The 19,656-nt window shown below is 40.1% G+C and overlaps 1 protein-coding gene across 4 annotated transcripts in view; it reads right to left on the reverse strand.

Annotated features, from left to right (window-relative positions):
- KIAA0586 (KIAA0586 ortholog) overlaps positions 1 to 19,656 on the reverse strand; it is a 67,171-nt gene that overhangs the window by 19,163 nt on the left and 28,352 nt on the right. For 2 of the 4 annotated variants that reach the window (XM_058860748.1, XM_058860721.1), the window contains 8 exons: positions 18,493 to 18,652; positions 17,675 to 17,912; positions 16,880 to 17,121; positions 16,389 to 16,465; positions 14,621 to 14,755; positions 12,824 to 13,004; positions 9,404 to 9,543; positions 5,714 to 5,801 (listed from right to left, as the gene is read on the reverse strand). In XM_058860748.1, the coding sequence (XP_058716731.1) occupies positions 5,714 to 5,801; positions 9,404 to 9,543; positions 12,824 to 13,004; positions 14,621 to 14,755; positions 16,389 to 16,465; positions 16,880 to 17,121; positions 17,675 to 17,912; positions 18,493 to 18,652 (1,261 nt within the window). Of the gene's footprint in view, positions 1 to 640; positions 961 to 5,713; positions 5,802 to 9,403; positions 9,544 to 12,823; positions 13,005 to 14,620; positions 14,756 to 16,388; positions 16,466 to 16,879; positions 17,122 to 17,674; positions 17,913 to 18,492; positions 18,653 to 19,656 lie in introns of those variants that run through there. The other 2 variants (XM_058860738.1, XM_058860729.1) reach the window with 2 other exon arrangements.

Genomic DNA, 19,656 nt, shown 5'->3' on the forward strand with positions numbered 1-19,656 from the left:
GGTGTCCCTGCCATGGCAGGGGTGGCACTGGATGGGCTTTAAGGTCCTTTCCAACCCAGACCTGTCTGTGATTCCATGATTCAATGAAAAAGGACAAACTCCAAGTGTACATTGGGTGCTTTGGGCAGCAGTGTCCCAGGTTTTCAATTTATCTGCATGAAAAAGGGACTGGTCCCTCAGTATTTTCACATTACAGCCCCCACATATGACGAAATATCAGGCTTAATTTTGGCATTGCCCTGAAGTTTAACTTGTGATCTATAAAACACACTTAGAGGGATGCCACATGTCACTGGATTAGATCACCTGGAATCCTTTAAAATCTGGGCTTGAAGAGGGAATCGGATGTGATTTTCAAATGTTTACTTTTGATTCCCAGAAAATCTGAATAAACACAAGCAAAAAAATCTAAATATTTGACAGTCTCCATAGGAAGTAATGCTTTCAGTAGTGATCACATCACTTTGAAGAAGTTTTTCTTTCCCTTTCTGCACAAAAAAAACCCCATCTGGTGCTGGAATTTCACTGAAAATCCCCACTGCTGTGTTCAGACCAGAGGAGGGGCTTGATACAGGAACACACCCTGAAATTCAGCAAAATAAACGTATTTAAACACAAAGATCTTCTCAAAAGGGAGGATTTATTCTTTTTACTGTATGCAGAATGGTTCCATGCAGAGATCACCTGAAGCCACAGGCAGCAGTGGATTCTCCTGAGGGCTGGATGAGGAAGGATGCAGTGAGCTGTGCAGATTTCGTGATGGCTGTAAAGCACCATCAGCACAGGCACCAAGGGGAGGCTGAAAAGGGAAGTTTTCTGCCTTTGCACATGGCAAAAGCCTCAGCACAAGGTCACAGCAATGCCACAGCAGCACAGAGAGCTGTGACACTTATGGAGGGTTGCAGGAAGAGAAGAATGAACTCTCAGCTTCTTAGAAGTTGAAGGAAATTGCCAAGTGACCTGGAGGGAAAGGATTCCATGGTGTGGAACTGGCCCCCAGAGGAGAATCCCTTCTCCCTGAGCCCAGCACTCAGCAGGAAACCCTCAGACTGCAAGGCAGTATGACACTGCTTGGTACAGTTTTCTTCAAGTATAAACTCTGTTGTATTGGTTTTTTTTTATTTCTCCATCTGACCACTCGTATTTAGGCGCCTCAAAAAATCAAATTACATTCTAGAAGTCTAAAAAACAAACCAGAGTCGTGCTTCACCTGCTTGCAGTTCTGTTTTTCACAGCTTTAGGATAAATAAATGAGGGGAGGAAATGACAGGTGTATGAGACCAGAGGATCATTTCCCAGGAAATGGGAATGGGTACAAAGATGTGCACAGTCCCATGAAACCCACAGCAGCTCCTGGTGTTTGGTTCCTCGTGACTCAAACCTGAACACACCCACAGCAGGACATCATCATCCACACTGAGACATTCACACAAGACTTTGCCTTAAGCTATGAAAAGTCCAACTTCTGGTTTAACATTTTGTCTGAAAAATAACTGAAGTAACTCAGTGGGGAAAGAAGCTGCCACAGATATAAATGACATTTGTTAACAGATAAATAATATTTACGAAAGCCAAGAAATGAAAAGCTCCTGTTCCAAATGTACTATAACACAGCTAAATGTTTACTTACAGGAATTCACAGTAGAAACTCTGAAGTGTGGCTACTGAGGATTTTATGTGGGATATTATTCAAAATGCACACTTATTACTAACATTCATGTTTTCTACTGCATGGGCTGTTGTGTAACTCCTGTGGACATGTGCAGAATAAACAAAACCTCCTTGAGAACTGGCATTCTAAACCACTTGGAGCACCTAAAACCTAATGACTACTTACAGAAAAGAAAGAACTTCTGTGGGAAATGCAGCCTTGCTTTTCCTGACTTGCCCAAATGTAAAATACATTAACTGAGTGATGTCAGGGAGCCACCTGATAGCACAGAGAGGTAACCAGATAGGAAAACCAGAGGAAAAATAGATCAGAAACATCCCTGGAAGAGTTCAAGGCTAGGCTGGACGGGGCTTGGAACAACCTGGTCTAGTGGAAGTGTCCCTGCCTGTGGATGGGGTGAAACTAAATGATCTTTGAGGTCCTTTACAACCCACACCACTGTGTGAGTCTGTGACAAGAATTCTGAAGAAGCACTGAAAAAAACTTAAACACTTGCCTGAAAAATGCCTTAACTACAGCTAAGTGATTTCATTGCTCCAATTTCCAAGATCTTCCCTCAGAAATTAGGCAAATTCAAGGAGCATTACAGGCTACACAAACTATTTCAGCCTCTCAGGTTGTGGTGGTTCTCCCTACAGTGTGGAAGAAGAGCTCTGGTTTGCTTCACTGGCTGCTATATCCAGGGTGGTGTGGAGAGTCTTTAGCAAAAGCCTTCAGTGAAATTCAGGCCAAAAAAAAAAGGAACAGCAGGATATTAAGGGAAAAGTAAGCTTTCAGTAGAATAGTCATTGAGTTTGACCAAAACAGTTCCAAGAAAAAAAGAAAGACCTTTAGCCTTATCCTAATCTTCTTCCTTCCTTGAAGCATCTGTTACAGATTTGCCTCATGCCACAATAGTTTTAAGAAAAAATAACCCAAAACCTAACTCAGAGCAATTCCTGGCTAAAGAAGAAAGACAAAGAAGTATTTTGTTATAGCCATATTTTACAGCTTTCAATACAGCCTAATGTCAGTGTTAGCACAGAAGCAGCCCATTTTCAATACTGAACAACTATGGAATTTTTGTTTTTATACAGATTGTTTTAAGGCCTTCTTGTCATCTTATTCATTTATTGCACAGATCATCTCCTCCCACAGGCAGTTGTGCAATCTCTCTGTGGAAACAAAGCCAATTGCTTCGTGTCCCAATATTCCTTTCCCATGTATTTACACTGCCTGAATAAAATTCACGAGCTGGAGATAAAAAGGAATTACTATCATCAAGTTGTGCTCTCTAGGTCGCATTTTGAGAGTCTATGCTGTAGGAAAATAATTAAGTGAAGATACATCTACCTCTGAACTGCTCATATTGAAGTTGAAAAATGCTCTGCACTCAAGCATTGCCACCTGTTCTTTCATTTTAATTTAAAAATTCTGAATCCCTTTAATGTAAGCCTGAAAATGCTTAAATTCTGGAAATATGAGCATTCGCCAACCACAACAATTACTATCCTATTAAATTCATGAAGATATATGAAAGAATAGTACAAAGATTAAAGGGTATTATAAAGCCAAAAATATATATGCATGTATATTATGTACTACAACTCTATGTTTTCAAACCACTGTCTCCACTGTGTCTAGAGAAGGCACACATTTCAATTAATAATGCATCCAGGCTTGATTTTCAGTTGTAACTTTTCAGGAGACTTTACCCTTTCAGGCATGATATTGTAACAGTCCTGAACTTCAACTTTCATTAGAAGCCATCAATCAACTTTCTTTCAGTAAAAACACATGTTCACTGCAGACCACAGAAATTTTTAAACAACAAAAGAAAGCTCTAATGTGTATGTATGTTTATGGCCACCAAAAGATGAATCAAATCTTGTAATGTACTTATCAATTAAATAAAAATGGGTTTTTTTTACATCCAACATGAAGTCCAAAACAATTTTCTCTCACCATTGTGAATTCACACTTCATCTCAGGGCTTTGGATTTCCTAAAGTCTAATATCAATCCAATCACTTAGCCTTTAAACTCTGAAAAACTACCTAAATGGTCCTGCCTTCAGAATGCCTCTGCATTTCCAGGCAAGCATTCCTTGTCCCTTGCTATCCCAGGGAAGGCAACCATCTGACATGAAGCTTTTATAAACAAGGTGCTTTGAACTTACAGGAACAGATGTGCTTAATTTTAAAATGTTGTATTTACTTAAACCCACGTACACTTATCATGTTGCAGGCTTTCCTTTTTCTTTCAAATGCTTCTTATTAATTTTTACCCTCAACTTTTGGCCTGATTAAGGTCTCTGTGGTAAAGCTTAGACAGAGAAGACATCCTGGTTAAAAGTGACAGACAGTTGTTTCCATTTGCTAATCCTAGAGATTTTTATTGGCTTATTAAATATGTATACTTCAAATGAGATTTCAATTATCCTGGTATATAAATCATCCTTTTTTTTTTTTTTCTTTTTGCTCCTCTCAAAGAAAATTGACTACTGCCATCTCCTGGTCACGCATTTTCAGCTGACAGACACAGCTGGACCATGCCCAAACTCCTTGTGTTACAGTACAGATAAATGCAGAGGTAAAAATAGGTAAACACAGACCTGCACTAAGTTGTGCCACTTCAGCTCTGGAAGCTTTTCCACTAATTATCCACAGATAATTTTTACATTATTCATCACTTTCTTCATATGCAAACCACGGTTTTGAAATTAGGTTCCAAGTCCCACGACCAATAACATTGGCCTGGGGCTTTTCTTACCACTTATAAATATTTGAAGCAAAATAATTCCCTCAGAATTCGATGAGATGCTTTTAAAAAAATTAAATGGAAGAAGTTCAAAGAATTATTTTTAAAAGGGCTTGAAGGAAGAATTTCTCTGTGCTAGGGTGGAGCAATTATAATTGCATATATTGCAGACAGGCAGGTTTTCAGATTCTTGTTCTTAGAATATAAGATTAAAACTGCTACACATCTCACTGTAGCACCTCCACAAACTTCTTATCTGCTAAAACAATTACCCATGGCAGTCATGTGCACAGTTTATGCTATTCCCACACTGACTTGAACTACAATCAACAAAAGACTTTTTTCTCCCTCTCTTTCATCATCCTGAACACCTTTACAAACACTGTTAAGCAACCTCCAAAAATAGCAGAGATAATACTTAGTATCCTTCAGAACAGAAAATCATTATCTCCAGCTTGAAGCCCATCTCAAACCAGGTCATTTTAACATTGAAAAGATCTTTTTCTCCCCACATTTGAATGATCTTAACTTCACATTATCTTCCAGTTCTCCTGTAGCGCTCCTGTGTTTTCTCAAGCACAGGAGCCACTCCCTTTATCACAACATCATGAACATCTCATTTGCTGAACAACACTCTATAAAGCAATTAACATTCAGTTGACTACAGAAAATGCACGTTGTAATGCTCTTGGCAAATCCAAACTGAAATAAATAACTGCCAAGATTCTCATGACTTCCATACAGATACATTTCATAGAATCATAGAATGCAGTGGGTTGGAAGGGAACTTAAAGCTCATCATTTCCACCCTCTGCCATGGCAGGGACACCTTCCACTATCCCAGGGTGCTCCAAGCCCTGTCCAACCTGGCCTGGAGCTCTTCAGGGATCCAGGGGCAGCCACAGCTCTGGGCACCCTGTGCCAGGGCCTCCCCAGCCTCACAGGGACTAGAATTTCTTCCCAATATCCCATCTAACCCTGCCCTCTGGCAGTGTGAAGTCACTGCCCACTGTCTTGCTACTCCATGCCCTTGTCCAGAGTCCCTCTCCAGGGACTGCAAAGGGATCCAAGATCTCCCTGAAGCCTTCTCTTCTCCAGACTGAATTTCCAATCTTTTCAGTGCACCTCAAGAATAATATAATATGTACACATACAGCCATAACTTTGTACACATGTATACAGCAATGTCTGGAAATGTTGTAGGAATTAAAAATTTAAAAAAATCAGCACAATTATGTCAGTATACAACATTTAGAAGTGATGTGCTTAACTGAGAGAACTCTGAAGATTGACATTGATTTACCTTCCTGTTGCATCTCCTCAGATTTCCTTCTCACAAAGATAACTCGGGGTCTCACGGTCTCAACGTGTGCAGCTCCTTGGCTTTCCTCCTAGGTATCATACATTAAAATCACATTACAAATCTCCCTTTTGATGTAAAAGCACAGCAAGATTACATTCAGCTTCAAGAAACATCCAAAGAAGTTTTTAAAGATTCATTAAACGTGTTCTCCCTACATCTGACTTCCAAGAGAAAGCAGCTCTGATTTAGCCTATTACAGCTATTCCCTCTAGACAAACATCCTGGGAGCAGCAGGAATGGATGGATAAGTACCATTTAGACCTGAAGACACAGGAGACTTTAAATTTTTACTCAAAGCATGTAGTGGAAAGAACATAAAATTTCCCTGTTTTTTTTCAATACCCAGGATATCTCCCTAGGTATTACCCTCCTGACTAATAAGAGAAAGATGAAAGAGAAAAGAAATATAAAAATTTCAGCACACAGGTAGGAAAACCCAGGCCAAATCTAGAATTTATTTCCTTGGCCATGTTTTTAGAAAAAAAAAAACAACAACTTTCTTGCTCCAAGATCCATCCAGTCTGGTCCTGGACTGGATTCCCATTCCAGGGATGGGGCAGCCACAGCTTCTCTGGGCACCCTGTGCCAGGGCCTCCCCAACCTCACAGGGAAGAATTCCTTCCTAATCTCTAATCTAACCCTGCCCTCTAGCAGTTTAAAATCACTGTCCCTTGTCCTGTCACTATGTGCCTATCTGGAAGACTTAAGATTTCTCTTAAAACAGACAAATTTAAAGACAAGATGAGAAAAAGCAGATTATTTTCTGAGAGCATGAAGGTCTCATGGAAGCGTGACTGAAGGACACCAATATATTAAATGAATATTAAATGTCAGCAGCATGGCAGTTCTCATTGGTCCATCTGAAGTGAGTTTTTTTCCTACTGGATTTATAATACAGCAAAACTCAGTTTAAACTGAACCGAGCTGCAAACAGAAGTTGAGAGATAACACAGATTCATAACCCACAATTATGCATTCCTGAAGATTAAAAAAAAAACATGTCTTTTGAAATACTAAAAAATGAAAGCTAATGAGAATACCAAAGTGACAATCCCACTTAAAAAATGTGGATTGTATAAAAACATCCATACTTATAAAAGAATATTATGAAAATATTTTGCAAGCAAGTGATTTTCTAAGATTTTAACAATGCACTTGGGACTTAAATTATTTAGATTTACCATCTCTGGAATGTGTAGCCACGCAAATATGACTTCAATGTTCCTGTCCCTCCCATGATCAAAATGATTTATTTAGATCAGGAAGAGCCCAGCTTCCTCCAAGTCATTCTCTTGCTTCTTAGAGCTAAGACCATGGGGGCAAAATGGCCACAAATAACAGTCAATTCCTGTATTGTTGCACAAGAATGGACAGGAGGGGTCAAAGTAAAGATGCATTTAGTCTGGCTTTCTGTCTAACAGTGGCTAAAAGCATATATAAATCTAAAAAAAAAAAAAAAAAGTCTAATGCCAGAAATGGAGGAGCAGCCAAGGAATTTGGGTAGATAAGAAAATTCCTGCATGACTTAAGCCATTTGTTTTGGACTGAGTGACCACACAGACTTCACTCTTCACGACTAAAAGGCATTTGCTTGTGCCCTGTGTGAAAACTCAGTGCTCTTTCTGCTGCTGAAAAGCTGACCTACACACCAGTGCCAGGGAGAAAACAAACCTGGCAGCTCCACAGCTCTGCCACAACCTCCCTGAGCCCAGGGTCCTGCTCACACGAGCTGCAGAAACCAGCCAGGCTCTGCCATCACCTCCCAAGCCCAAGGCCCAGCAGGACACCATCTGAAATCCTGCATTTTCTCAGGTCTCTCAGCAAACTTTGCTCCTAAATAGATTTGTCTTCTGGCTTTGTAGTATGTAGTATTTTGTAGTATGTAGGTGATACAGTTTCATTTCAATGAAGGCAAACATTGTCTGGAGATGTGGAACAAGATGTGAGAGTCAGTGACTAACTTGTGAGGAAATCCTTCAAGAAGTCTGAAGTGATTACTGCCTTAAACATTGCATAAAATGAATGAATCATCCTGAAAGCCTCAGTACCTCTTGCTCTCTTAGCTGGTATAATGTTACCAGAAAATCTGTCTCCTGCAGGCAGGTGACAAGGCAGATCCAATGGCAGAGCTGAACACAGATGCAATCCTTAATTAAACCAGGGGAAAGGCTCATTCTTGTCACAAGGTAGATAAGTGCTGTCACAACAAGCTTTCCAATCACCTGGTACAGGGATTATTGTTTCATTTCAGAGAAGGGTGTACAGATCTTGTAGAGGATCTTACAGACACAGTAAACATCTCTCCTGGATGGGGCAAGCACTTATAAATATGATAACCTCAAAGAAAATACAGTGTTACCCTGTGAGAAAGTGACTTAGAGTTTTACATCAGGAATAACCACACTCAGGAAAAAAACACACCCAACAAAACCACACGAAGTTCTGGGGTTTGGTTGCATGGTTTGAAGGGAGGGTGTTTTGCATGCCAGCAGGCAAGGAAAAAAAGCCACACTAAGAGCTCAGATGCAAGGAGAAGTTTCTAAAGATAAGATAATGTACAACTACCTACAGATAAGGGATAAGATAATATATAACTATCAGTATATCTTCTGTGAAAGACACAAGTGTCACCCTCTCTGTCCCTACCACTTTTGGCTAGAATACACTTTTACCTGTGAACAGTAATTCCAAGAAAGTCTGTTATGATGAGCTCAAAGTAAAAGAAGTGTAACATTAAAAATCTTCTCTGAAGATGAAGCACATCACTTCAGGTGACAAATTTAAGAACTGCTCAGACACCAATGGCACAATACACATCAAGGCTCAAAAACATAAAGCCAAAGGCACTTTAGATTATTTTTAATACAAATAAAGCATCAAATACAAAAAAAATAAAACATCAAGGAAGGACAGAATTTATCCATGAACACAGCAACCATGGTAAGTATATAATGCTTTTAAACACACTGTGAAGCCTTACATATTAGAGAGCAGTCTGCCACCTCATTTTTAGCTTTTGCCACTTGTTACTTGAATTTAGTTAGCAAGTAAACCATCATCTCTAGGTAACAGCACATTCTAATAAAGTAGTAAAAAATTAACTGTCTAGGTTTGAAGCAGAGATCAATAAGATGTTTCTCTACCTTTAAGTGCTCTGAGGTTCATCATCCCCACTGCCTTTCCAACCCTGCCCCTACAAGGACAAAGGAAGCTCCTGGAACGCTGAGTCAGTGGGTTACAACTCATGAGGCCAAATCTCTGTTGTCACTTCCCCAGCCATGTATCCAGGATGTTATCCTGCATTTGAAGGACTGTGCCCCTAAAACATGGGAATGCCCCAATGAACACTGTATAGGACTGGTTCCTGTGAGACCAGTGAAGCTGTGAGGAAGTGCAGAAAAGATAAAAAAGAGGGTCTGAGCTTTAAAGGAGGGATAAGGATTTGTTACAGGAAGCACAATCACCTTTACTGCACACATGCACTTGGACTGCAGCTTCTCAGCTGAAATGTGTCACTTTAAATGCACCAGTTCTGTGATGCCAGGCACGATAGTGAAACAGGAAGATTTATTTTCCCAGGTTTCAGTTTGCTCCTTCTGACTAGGCACAGGAAAAATCCTTTCAGCTCACCTGGGACAGATCCTCTGGGAGTGGTGACATTCTACAGCTTGGCTGGGCTGCTGGCAGAGCAGGATTTGAACCTGGCTGTGACTCCAGTTCAGCCAAAAGCACTGGACTAGGACTTGTATCTGCATCTTCAAGAATTTCTGCTGAGAGAAAAAAATTCCTTAATGAGCTGGAGCCATCATCTCCCGGTCAACTCATGTGGCAGAATGTGCAGCCTTTCAAACTTGCAACAGTGGGGCATGCAGTGTTAAAGAGAATGATTTCCTCCTTACATGGCTCATTGTGTACCCTTTAAATTGCTCTTGTGGGGATAAAAATGAAATAAGAAATACATGGCTGTGGAAATTGAAAAAATAAATCAGCTTTATCATCTGTAGATTTCCAGTGTGGCAGCATCTGAGAAAGCTTCAGAGCTGTACAGTTCATCATACCATTATATGCTTAATGAGCTTTATCATACTTAGTGGAAAGAAATTGGAAAAGCTTCTTCATTAAAATGTTTCACTCCTGTATGAACTAAAAGAAACCTGTATATAGTCTCTTTTAAAGGGATAATTTGCTCTCTAATCCAACATTTATCATGGTTTTGCAGCCTGCAAGTGTGTAAAACATCTTTATGAAAAATGTACTGACAGCTCATGAACTAACTTTAGCCTTCTGCTATCATACAGAGCCAAAGAACGAATTTTAAGCCTAATTAACTATAATCATTGCTTAATTAACTGTAATTATTGTTCACTTTAAGACTGCATGTGCCACATTTCATTTGCATGTTGGTTTTTATATCCCTGACTTTAAGCACTGAAAACAAGGCTTTATAAATGACTGATCATCAAGATGCTGTTATGTACCTACATGAGCAACACCTGCTCCATCCTATAAATGGACATTGTGTTTCCATAACACAAATAAAAACTGGTCACAAAACTGAAAACCCAAACCAGACACACAGTCCCCACAGACACCTCTGTGAGTGACTCATTCTGACATAGGAACTGAGTATCCACTGCAAGGTTTCATGTGCAGAGGTGCACACCCTCAAATATGTGAGCTCTGACACCCATGGGTGTAACTATAATTTAGTATTAGCCCTGAAAATAATTACCAAATAAAATGATGGACCTGAATTTTAGCTGTTGTGGCCATCAGGAAATAGTTGACTTGCACTAGAGGCTGAAGGACCGGCAATTACATCCCAGTGGAGAGAGAAAAAAGGTTTGGAAGGAAAGTGGAAACAATCACAGATCATTCCTTCCACCCTTCACCCGACCCTCCCTCCAAACCAGATTGTTTTCTATTCACTGTTCACTTCACTAACAAAAGGACTTAGAAACAAGGATTTCTGTTTCTCCTTGATATGAAAACAACTCTTGTCTTGAAAGCAGATCCAAGCTTTTATACAATGTCGTTTCCTTAGCAATGCAACAAATTACTGTGCTGGGTTCAGAGGGAAGGAAGCTAAATTAAAAATCATCAGAATGCAACAGAACTCAGTCTGGGATTATAAAGTTTATAAGCAAAAGCACAGGGCATTGCCCTATGGTAGTTAGTCCAGGGCACTTGCCTCCTCTTGAAAATATGCTGCAATAAAAACTAAAAACAACACTACAAGATTCAGAGATAAGCTTAAAAATCTGTAGAGAAACACACTGCTGGTGGATTATCATCACATGCAGGAACTGGTTTGAGAAGTGTTAAAATATTTACAGGACAGTCAAAGGCCACCCTAAATTAAATTAAATAGATTAAAAAAATGTATTTTTAAAGATACAAGGAGATACAACCCTGTTGTGCCAGATACAGACATGGACAGTCTGGGTAAGGACAAAAGGACAGACAGACATAGAGACAGGTTCTGCCATTAACAGGCATCTTCCAGCTCCCTGGTCCTGAGCACTGTTAGAGACTTAAAGAGAAGAGAAATCTCAGAATGGTTTGAGTTGGAAGGAACCTTAAACCTCATCCTGTTCCATCCCTGCCATGGAACACCTTCCACTATCCCAGGTTGTTCCAAGCCCTGTCCAACCTGGCCTGGAGCACTGCCAGGGATCCAGGGGCAGCCACAGCTTCTCTGGGCTTCCCCACCCTCACAGAGAGAAATTTCTTCACATTTAATCTAAATCTCTCATCTTTTAGTTAAAAGCATCCCCCCTTGTCTTACACTGTCTGCAGATGATCTGATCACTGATTTATTGCTACATCACAGTGTCCTTAGTGCTGACTGACCTCTACCAACACAGAGTCAAAGGAGTGACTTGGAGAAATCTCTTATCTCAGGAAACCTCATGCAACCGATCTCCAAACAACCTTCAACAAACTACTTTAAAGGAAAAGTTTGACAATAGATAAAGTACAGAACATATTTTCAAGGCTGACACTGGTGTAGTTGTCCAAAATATTAGGTCATAGCTGGTTTAAAAGGTTATTGTGTGAGCAGTTCAAATGTTCATCACTTCAAAACCAAGCAAATATTCCACTTTCTCCAAGTTTGTTTTTGCCACGTGTTAAACACATTTAATTTCAATCCTTTTCCTACTGGTCAAGAGTTAATAATGTGAGATAAGCTTCTCTTGTCAAATTCATAAATGTGAAAATTAAAAGGACAGAAAACCAGCTGTTTGATCACTGTAATTTACACAACTTTTGATGAATGAGTGCAACCACGTTTGTGTTGCAACAGTGTAGTAATTATTTCAGTCTAATTTAGACACATTTAAAACCACAGTCAACAAAACAGTTTCTACATGCTTGCAGCAGTTACATTAAACGAGTATAAAAGGACATTTTCAGACAACAACAGAGAACCTGGGGTAAAAAATAAGGAAGAGGAAGGACGGACCACTGGTTTCAGCACTACTTTCAACTGAAATAGAATAAATTTCCCTGCTTTATCACAGCAACATATCCCTGCTTTGTACAAGATGTGTGTGCCTGAGCTATCCATCTGGGAAAACATTAATTTCTATATCATTAGAGGAATATATGAAGCTAAAATATATTGCCATTTATGAGCCACTGCAGCATTGCCACAATGGAGTGATAAAAGGAGCAGTGCTGAGCAAGGGGACAGACAGAAGGAGCTTGAACTGCTGGTGTTAACACCTGTCCAATGGAAACTGCTTTCATCTGTTTCTCAGAACTGAATTTGACTTAAAAAAATAAGATACACACTTTAATTCTGTATAGGCAACCGGGTATTTGCCATGATTTTTATTCCAATTGTAGGAAATTGCTAAGAAGAGTGAAGACAAGGCTTGAAACAAATCCAGCTCTTGAAACAGGAACACTAATAATTTCATTGTAGGAATTGCCTGTAAATATTGGATTTTGAATGTATGGTCTGAAATTATTTCAGATTCTGCTATGGAAAGTCCTCCTAATACACATGAATAAAATAGAGAAAAAATAAGAATCAACTTGTACCTCCAATTTGGGCAAGCTGCCCTGGAGATAGAGAACGGAGACTCTGGTGTGGTCTGTTCCCAGAGCTCTGAGCAGCTGGATGCTCCACAAAAATGGAATTTCCCATCAGGATTCTCTCCTGTGCTCTGGTCAGCCTTGGTCTCTGACCTTCACTGAGCTCCCCAATGCTGCCATCAGAATCCTGCAGAGAACACCAAAACCACAGCACATATGAAAACCCAGAGTAAGTCTTCCAAACCCAGGCATTGTTTTCCAATTGCATTAACCCTGAAAGCATTTTTAAACTTAAGTTTATTCTATTTGCATTGGATAAAGAAAACAAGCCCTAGAGATATCATCTAGATTTGAAGTTAAGATCTCAATTTATCAGTACTGGACAGAAAAGAAACACTTGCAGCCAAACATTATTTATTTTGTTAGTGGTATCTCAACGTGATCAGAACCTAAGTTACATTTTTAGCACATGAAGCCTTTGATATTATAGATTTGGCCACTGTTGACTGCCTGACCTTGAAACATTGGCAGCATCTAAAAGCTATTGACTCTCTGCACTGCATGTCAGATAAAAGCTTCAATTTTCAAGTAGGTTTGGAGGGCACTAAAAATAGGGATGGTTCCCTGGATTCTGACTTTCAAAGCTGCAGGTTAAACCCAGGTGGCTTCCAGGTAGAATGCACACACACACACATACACACCACACAATGTGCAGAGTTTCACTCTAAGGCAATACAAGAAACATCCAGGAGAATGTTGATTCTCCTCTAAAGGAGAAAGGACACCTGCACACACCTTGCCAGAATCTGGGGGCAGTTTATGAGTGCCTTGTATGGACAGACTGAGTGGTCTGTGACGATGGGAAAAGGAAAAAGTAAATCAGAGCTGCACTTGTAATTGGCAGTGCTGATGAGAAAATGTCACTGCAATTACAAGCAGACTTGGGAGTTAATACTGTAGAAAGCTTTTCACCAAGTCCAGCCACCGGAGCTCATTAGCAAAATAAACAAGCAAAACCAAAAAATTAGCAAAGGAACAGCAAGGAGGTGAGTCAAGTTGGTAATTATTTAGACTAAACTGACCAAGACAGAAGGAAAAAACTGCATATGCATCAGTAGCATCACAAAAAAGCAGTATCTGCTGTAAATTAAGGTGCTCATGAACCATTGCTGCAGTATTCAAAGTTCATTTCCTTCAAACATTCCTCCAGCTATGTCAGTTAGAATAACACCCAGTCCAAAATGCTATTTTCCAACACAGAAATAACTCAGATGTGTGACAAAAAAATGTGATGCAGATAATTACATTTTTCTGTGCCTCTTTTTTTTCTGCCAGCTGAATAGGAATTTTTGAGGTTTTGTTCCAAGATCAGTTTCAACAGCATGTGCAAAGTACATGTAAACACTTGCTGGGTTGTTCCTCATGGCTCCCTAAAACACTCCTGTGGCTGGTAAATGCAGTGTATTTGTACTGTTAAGCATTCCACCTGCATTGCTGAAGTGACAGAAAATTCCCTGGTACTCCAAGTGGCAGGACAAACCTGGGACATAGGGACAGTCACACAAATATCTGGAAAATGAGGTACATATGATGTACAGATCGTTTATAGCACTGAGACTTCTTTAAAGAGTTTTACACAAGAACAAAGCCAACAGAAGTTGGATCTCTTGCAGCAGGGAATGAAGTGTACGAAGCTGTTATACAGCCAACAGGAAGGATAAGCTTGGGATATTTTATCTACTTTTAAGTAGGAAAAAATCACTTCAGAACTACTGTACTGGAAAGCCAAGAACTGTAAATTACCTCCAAGTGGTCTACTGCTTCTTGTGCAAAAACAGGTGCTTGATTTAATTTGGTTAAAAGAGTCAGGACAGGATCCCTGTGATAGCCTTTATTCATTCTCCTCACCACCTGCCCTTCACTTGGAGGATCATAATCCTAGAACAAAGAAACAAAACAAAACAAAAAAATCCAGGTAATGCATGCTCCAAAACTGGTTTTTGGTAGGAATTTGAATCATTCTTACTATAGTTCACAACCAAGCTTTTTTTAACAGTAAGGTTCCACACTGAAAAATTATGCCATGAAAATTCAAGCATTTAAAAATAAGCAAACAGATGACACACTTATCTTTTAAACCACAGACATGCACATTTCTTTATTTGATACAAAAGACTGCAACACTTAAAGAGGAACAAGGCCCTTCAGGCCTCCAAAGATCAGGGATGCAGTTAAATCCTAACACATGCTTTGCTAGCAACTATCTGGCTGCAGAGCTGCTCTCACCAGCAAGGAATTACCTTCCTCAACCAAACAGCCTGGACTGAGGATGGAGAAATACTAGAAGGAGCTACAATCCAGCTGACAAAGAGGGGGAAGAACATCTCAGCAGGCAAATGTTCCTCTGATGAAGAGAACTTTAATTTAGATGCAGCTGATATCAGAGTTTCAAGGCCAGAGTTTAAGAGAGGAAGTGTGTCAGTGGAAGCACCTAAAGATCTGCCAGTTCAGTCTCACAACTGTGGTGGTTGTTTTGGGAGGGTTCTGTGCAGAGCCAGGAGTTGGACTTGATCATTCTTGTGGGTCTCCTCCACCTGAGGATGTTCTCTGATGCTATGACTTGAATGGATATTAAATGGGAAGGTGAAGTGTGCCCATGACTGTGCAGAAATGTGTAGGAAGGACAGTCTAGGAGAAGAGGACTCCTGCTCCAGAACATTAAACTTGCCTTGTGGAGCTTGGAAGGGTCCTCTGGAAGTTGTCCAGCCCAATCCAGCTGCCCAAGGCAGCCCTTCTTCCAGTGTTTGGCCACTCCACACGATAAATATCTTTTATGTTTAAACCAAATTTCCTGAATTTCAGCCTATGTCCACTCCCTCTTGTCTTTCACTGGCTCTTTCTTTGTTACTTTTTCCCCCCACATATTTATATATTGGTAAAGTATAGCTCCCCCCCAGAGCTTCCTCTTCTCCATATTCTCTCCTATCTCCTATAATTTATGTCACAGCTACATCTTACCAAGAAGCTTTACACAAAATCAGAGAGGGAAAGTCCAGGCATTTGAGGAATACCAAAAGAGAAAGGGAATGGAGAATACCTTGACTTGGGAGGCTTCCAGAACCATGGACTAGAGCAGACATTGGATAAGAAACTATTCTGATGTTTTAAGCAGCTTTAACTAACTCCAGCCTCAGCTAACCCACTTTAATAATTTAATCACACAAGCAATTAAAAGATGACTCAAAGCTGCAACAGCTCAGAGCATAGCAATGTTCTATTCTGTTTAAGATGCCATAAACTAGAAAAAATAAAGAAATAAAAGTGCAAAATGGCTATCTCTCACCTACAGAAGTACATAAATCATCCAGCTTTTAAAAACATAAATTAGTTTGTATAATGTGATCTTTTTTCCTTTGTTGTTCTGACATTCTAGCACTCTTTTTGAGTATGCAGTTTAAAAGTGTGAATTAAAAAAGTTGGTGAGTGAAAATGTTTAAAGCATATCCAATTCAGCAGGATGCCCAAGGTGGAACCCACATTATCTCTGATTCCTTATGAAAGAGTTCCTTACCATTTCATTGGCATCTCGGAGAGTACTGGATAAGCTCTCAGTGAGGTTTGGAAGAGACAATCCTCCTTCTGCTAAGGCTGAAAAATATTTTATGTTACAACTATTACAAACATTCAAGTTACGTGACAGAAAACCCAAGCCACATTCTTTAATAAGTGCAACACTGTGCTATAGCAAATTTGGAAATTCCTACTGCCGGATGTATATTATAAAGACATATTTTCGTATTTCTTTTCATATTTCTTTGCTTTCAATAACAGCAAAGTACCACATGGTACTTCAGCAAGACAAGTCTCAATTATTTTCCAAGTTGATCTCATGACAAAAGAGCAGATTGAATCTTTTTTCTTTAATAAACAGCAGCGTTTTGTTCGGCGACGGGAAAAAGAACAACGAGGTCTTGTCAATCTTCACAATCTGGAAGTTAATGCTTGCAGCTTTAGAAGAATAAAAAAAAAATAATTCAAATTCAAATTTCCACAGTTGTTTACCTGCTGCAGGCAGTGGCTGTTCATAGGTGAAGAGCACCTCCCCTTCTGAGAGGGGTCTGTCTGTGGTCTCGGTCTCTGTGGGGGTGAGGCTGCTGTCCCGCGGGGACACCCCGGAGCTGGCCGTGGGCACAGGTGATGGCACCTGGGCTCTGCTGGGAAAGGGCTCAAAGGGCCTCGCTGGCAGCTGCTGAGATGGCAAAACCAAGGCCTCTGGTTCCTCATCATTGGCCACTGACATCTTCCTGCAAGGTCAGAATGTGCACTGTGAATACACCAAGACACACTGAACAGTGCAGAACAACATCTTAATACTGAAAATAAATTAATTCTGAAGTATTTTCTCCAATGCAAGAGCACAGCACTTTCCAGAATAATTCAACAGTTAACATGGTTAGATAAATAATGGTATCTGTGAGTTTCTGGTTATAACTAAAAATTAGCATGTGTATTACCAAGGAGGCAATACAAAAATTAAAATGCTAATAGCACAATATTTCATTGTCACTCTTTGTGTTACTGGCAGGTGTAGCAATAAAAGTTCACTAAGTACAGTGTTCAACAGGGCAATGAATAAGGGCTGATAAGCCCTGAGAAAGGCCCTGATTTCACATTTTTCTCTAAAATGCCCTTCAAGCAATTAAAAAAACTGAAAGCCCAACCCTGGATTATCTCAAATGCCTCCTGATATATACATTAAGCACTTCTTTCTGCTGACATCTTGAGCTTATATGTTAAAAGAACATACATACTTCAGCTTTTAAGAAATGAGAAAATTGTGCAGCCTGTTGAACTCACACAGCCCTGGGACAGAGAGGCTCTTCAGGGACAGGACTGGGGTTCTCTTCTTCCAGAGGAAGTTCTGCACCATCCCATGGGTTAGGAAGCTTTGGACTTTCCTTTTTATCAGCCTGGGAGCCCCATTCTAAGACAGGAGGGCTCGGTGTGGCCCCTGGGGAAGGTGTGGTGACAGGGGTGACCACAGGGGTGACCACAGGGGTGACAACGTGGCCCATGGCAGCTGCAATCTCAACTCCTGCACGTGGAAAGACAAATTCCAGATCAGAAAGGAAAGCAGGAAATATATCTCAGACAGAGAGAGTCAGTTCTAACAAGCACTTGCAGTTTTTATGATACTTTTTGATTGTTATAAAGACTAGATTAAGAATTGCTTCTTTTATGTACAGTGTTGGCACCTGAAGAAGTTTGAATAAAACCTCAATTTCTTCCTCAAGGGAGACTGCTCTGCATTTTAGAAAATCAAGCTGCTTTACTGGAAGAGTGTACATTTGATTTAATTAACATTACAAGCACAGGAAGGAGCAAAAGACAGCTATTTTTCTGATGTGAGAAATTGTGGAGGGGGTGGGAGGGGTGGATATCACACAGACCATAGAAATGCACATTCATTTTGAAAATAGAACTGTTACCAAATAAAAGATGTTTGCTTTCTATATAAATTAGCCCATAAATTTTTGTAGAACATGAGTTTCCACTTGAATTATAGCCTCAAGAATATTTATCTTGAGAGATAACATTTCTTTGAAGAAGAAAATTAAAGGCAGTAGATTAAAGCATATTTGCTACTTCTAAACTTCCATTATTATTTTCAATACCTGTTTCTTTAATTTTTTCATGTCCATGAACATCCCCACTCATCTCTGGAGGAGATGGAGATGAATCTGGAGTTTTGACCTGAGGCGATTCTTTTTCTGAAGGTGGTGTTGGTGGTGGTGTGGCCTGGGGTGTTGGCACTGGAGTAGGCACAGGAGCCTCCTGAGGGGAAGAAAAATCATAACCACAGTTAGGATCTCCCTGCAGAATTCCTGCCTTCCCAGGAGCCCCAGAGAGAGCTGAGGAAGAGAGGGAAAGGCAGCTCATCACAGAACAGGAACATCCTGATACTTCCATGGATCTAACTCCTCTGGGAAGCTGCACCAGGACAAAATAAATTAAAAGCAGTGAATTAGGCATTAAAAGGATTAAATTGGGAAATCATTATGTGCAGAACAGAAGAGACCATTTCAGTTGGAAGGGAGCTACAATCATCATCCAATCCAACTGCCTGACCAGTTCAGGGCTGACCAAAAGCTCGAATTTGTTGTTAAAGGCACTGTCCAAATGCCTCTGACACACTCACAGGTTTGGGATACCAACCACCTCTTCAGGAAGCCTAATCCCATGTTAAACCACCCTCTTGGTAAAGAAATGCTTCCTAATGTCCAGTCTAAACATGAATTCTATTATTATATTGGATTTTAATAAAGCACTTGAGACAGTGTTAAGCAAGAAAATATTTCATGCCGTGGATCCAGCCTTGTTCTCTGACATTTCATAAAGAAAGGAAGGCAAGGAGGCTATAGGAAGACTTCCAGGCTAGTTTCTGAAGAGTATGTCCTCAGGCTGATGATTTTTATTAAAATTTCTCATGGGAATTGGAACCTGCCAGCACATTTGGCAGCTCACACCCAACCGTGTGACATCGTGAGCACCAGAGAACTCAGTAACAGCTGAAATTCAGTTCTAGACAGGAAAATTCACAGTGGGAAGGGAGAAGTCAAGAATGCATAAACTACATATTCAAGAACTTGTGCTATAGACTGAGCACAAATGGAAAAAGAAGAATTAAAAAAAACTTTGCTAGCTATCCTTTAACTTGTGCTATCGTGCTTCAAAATGTGGAAAGACTTTAAAAAAACATAATTAGGTACCTGGGATTCCAATAAAGGCAGGAGAGAATCACTACTACAGCTCAAGGCATTGAGGAAACCCCATCTTGG

Source organism: Poecile atricapillus, chromosome 1 (assembly GCF_030490865.1).
Source record: "Poecile atricapillus isolate bPoeAtr1 chromosome 1, bPoeAtr1.hap1, whole genome shotgun sequence".
Classification (NCBI taxonomy): domain Eukaryota; kingdom Metazoa; phylum Chordata; class Aves; order Passeriformes; family Paridae; genus Poecile; species Poecile atricapillus.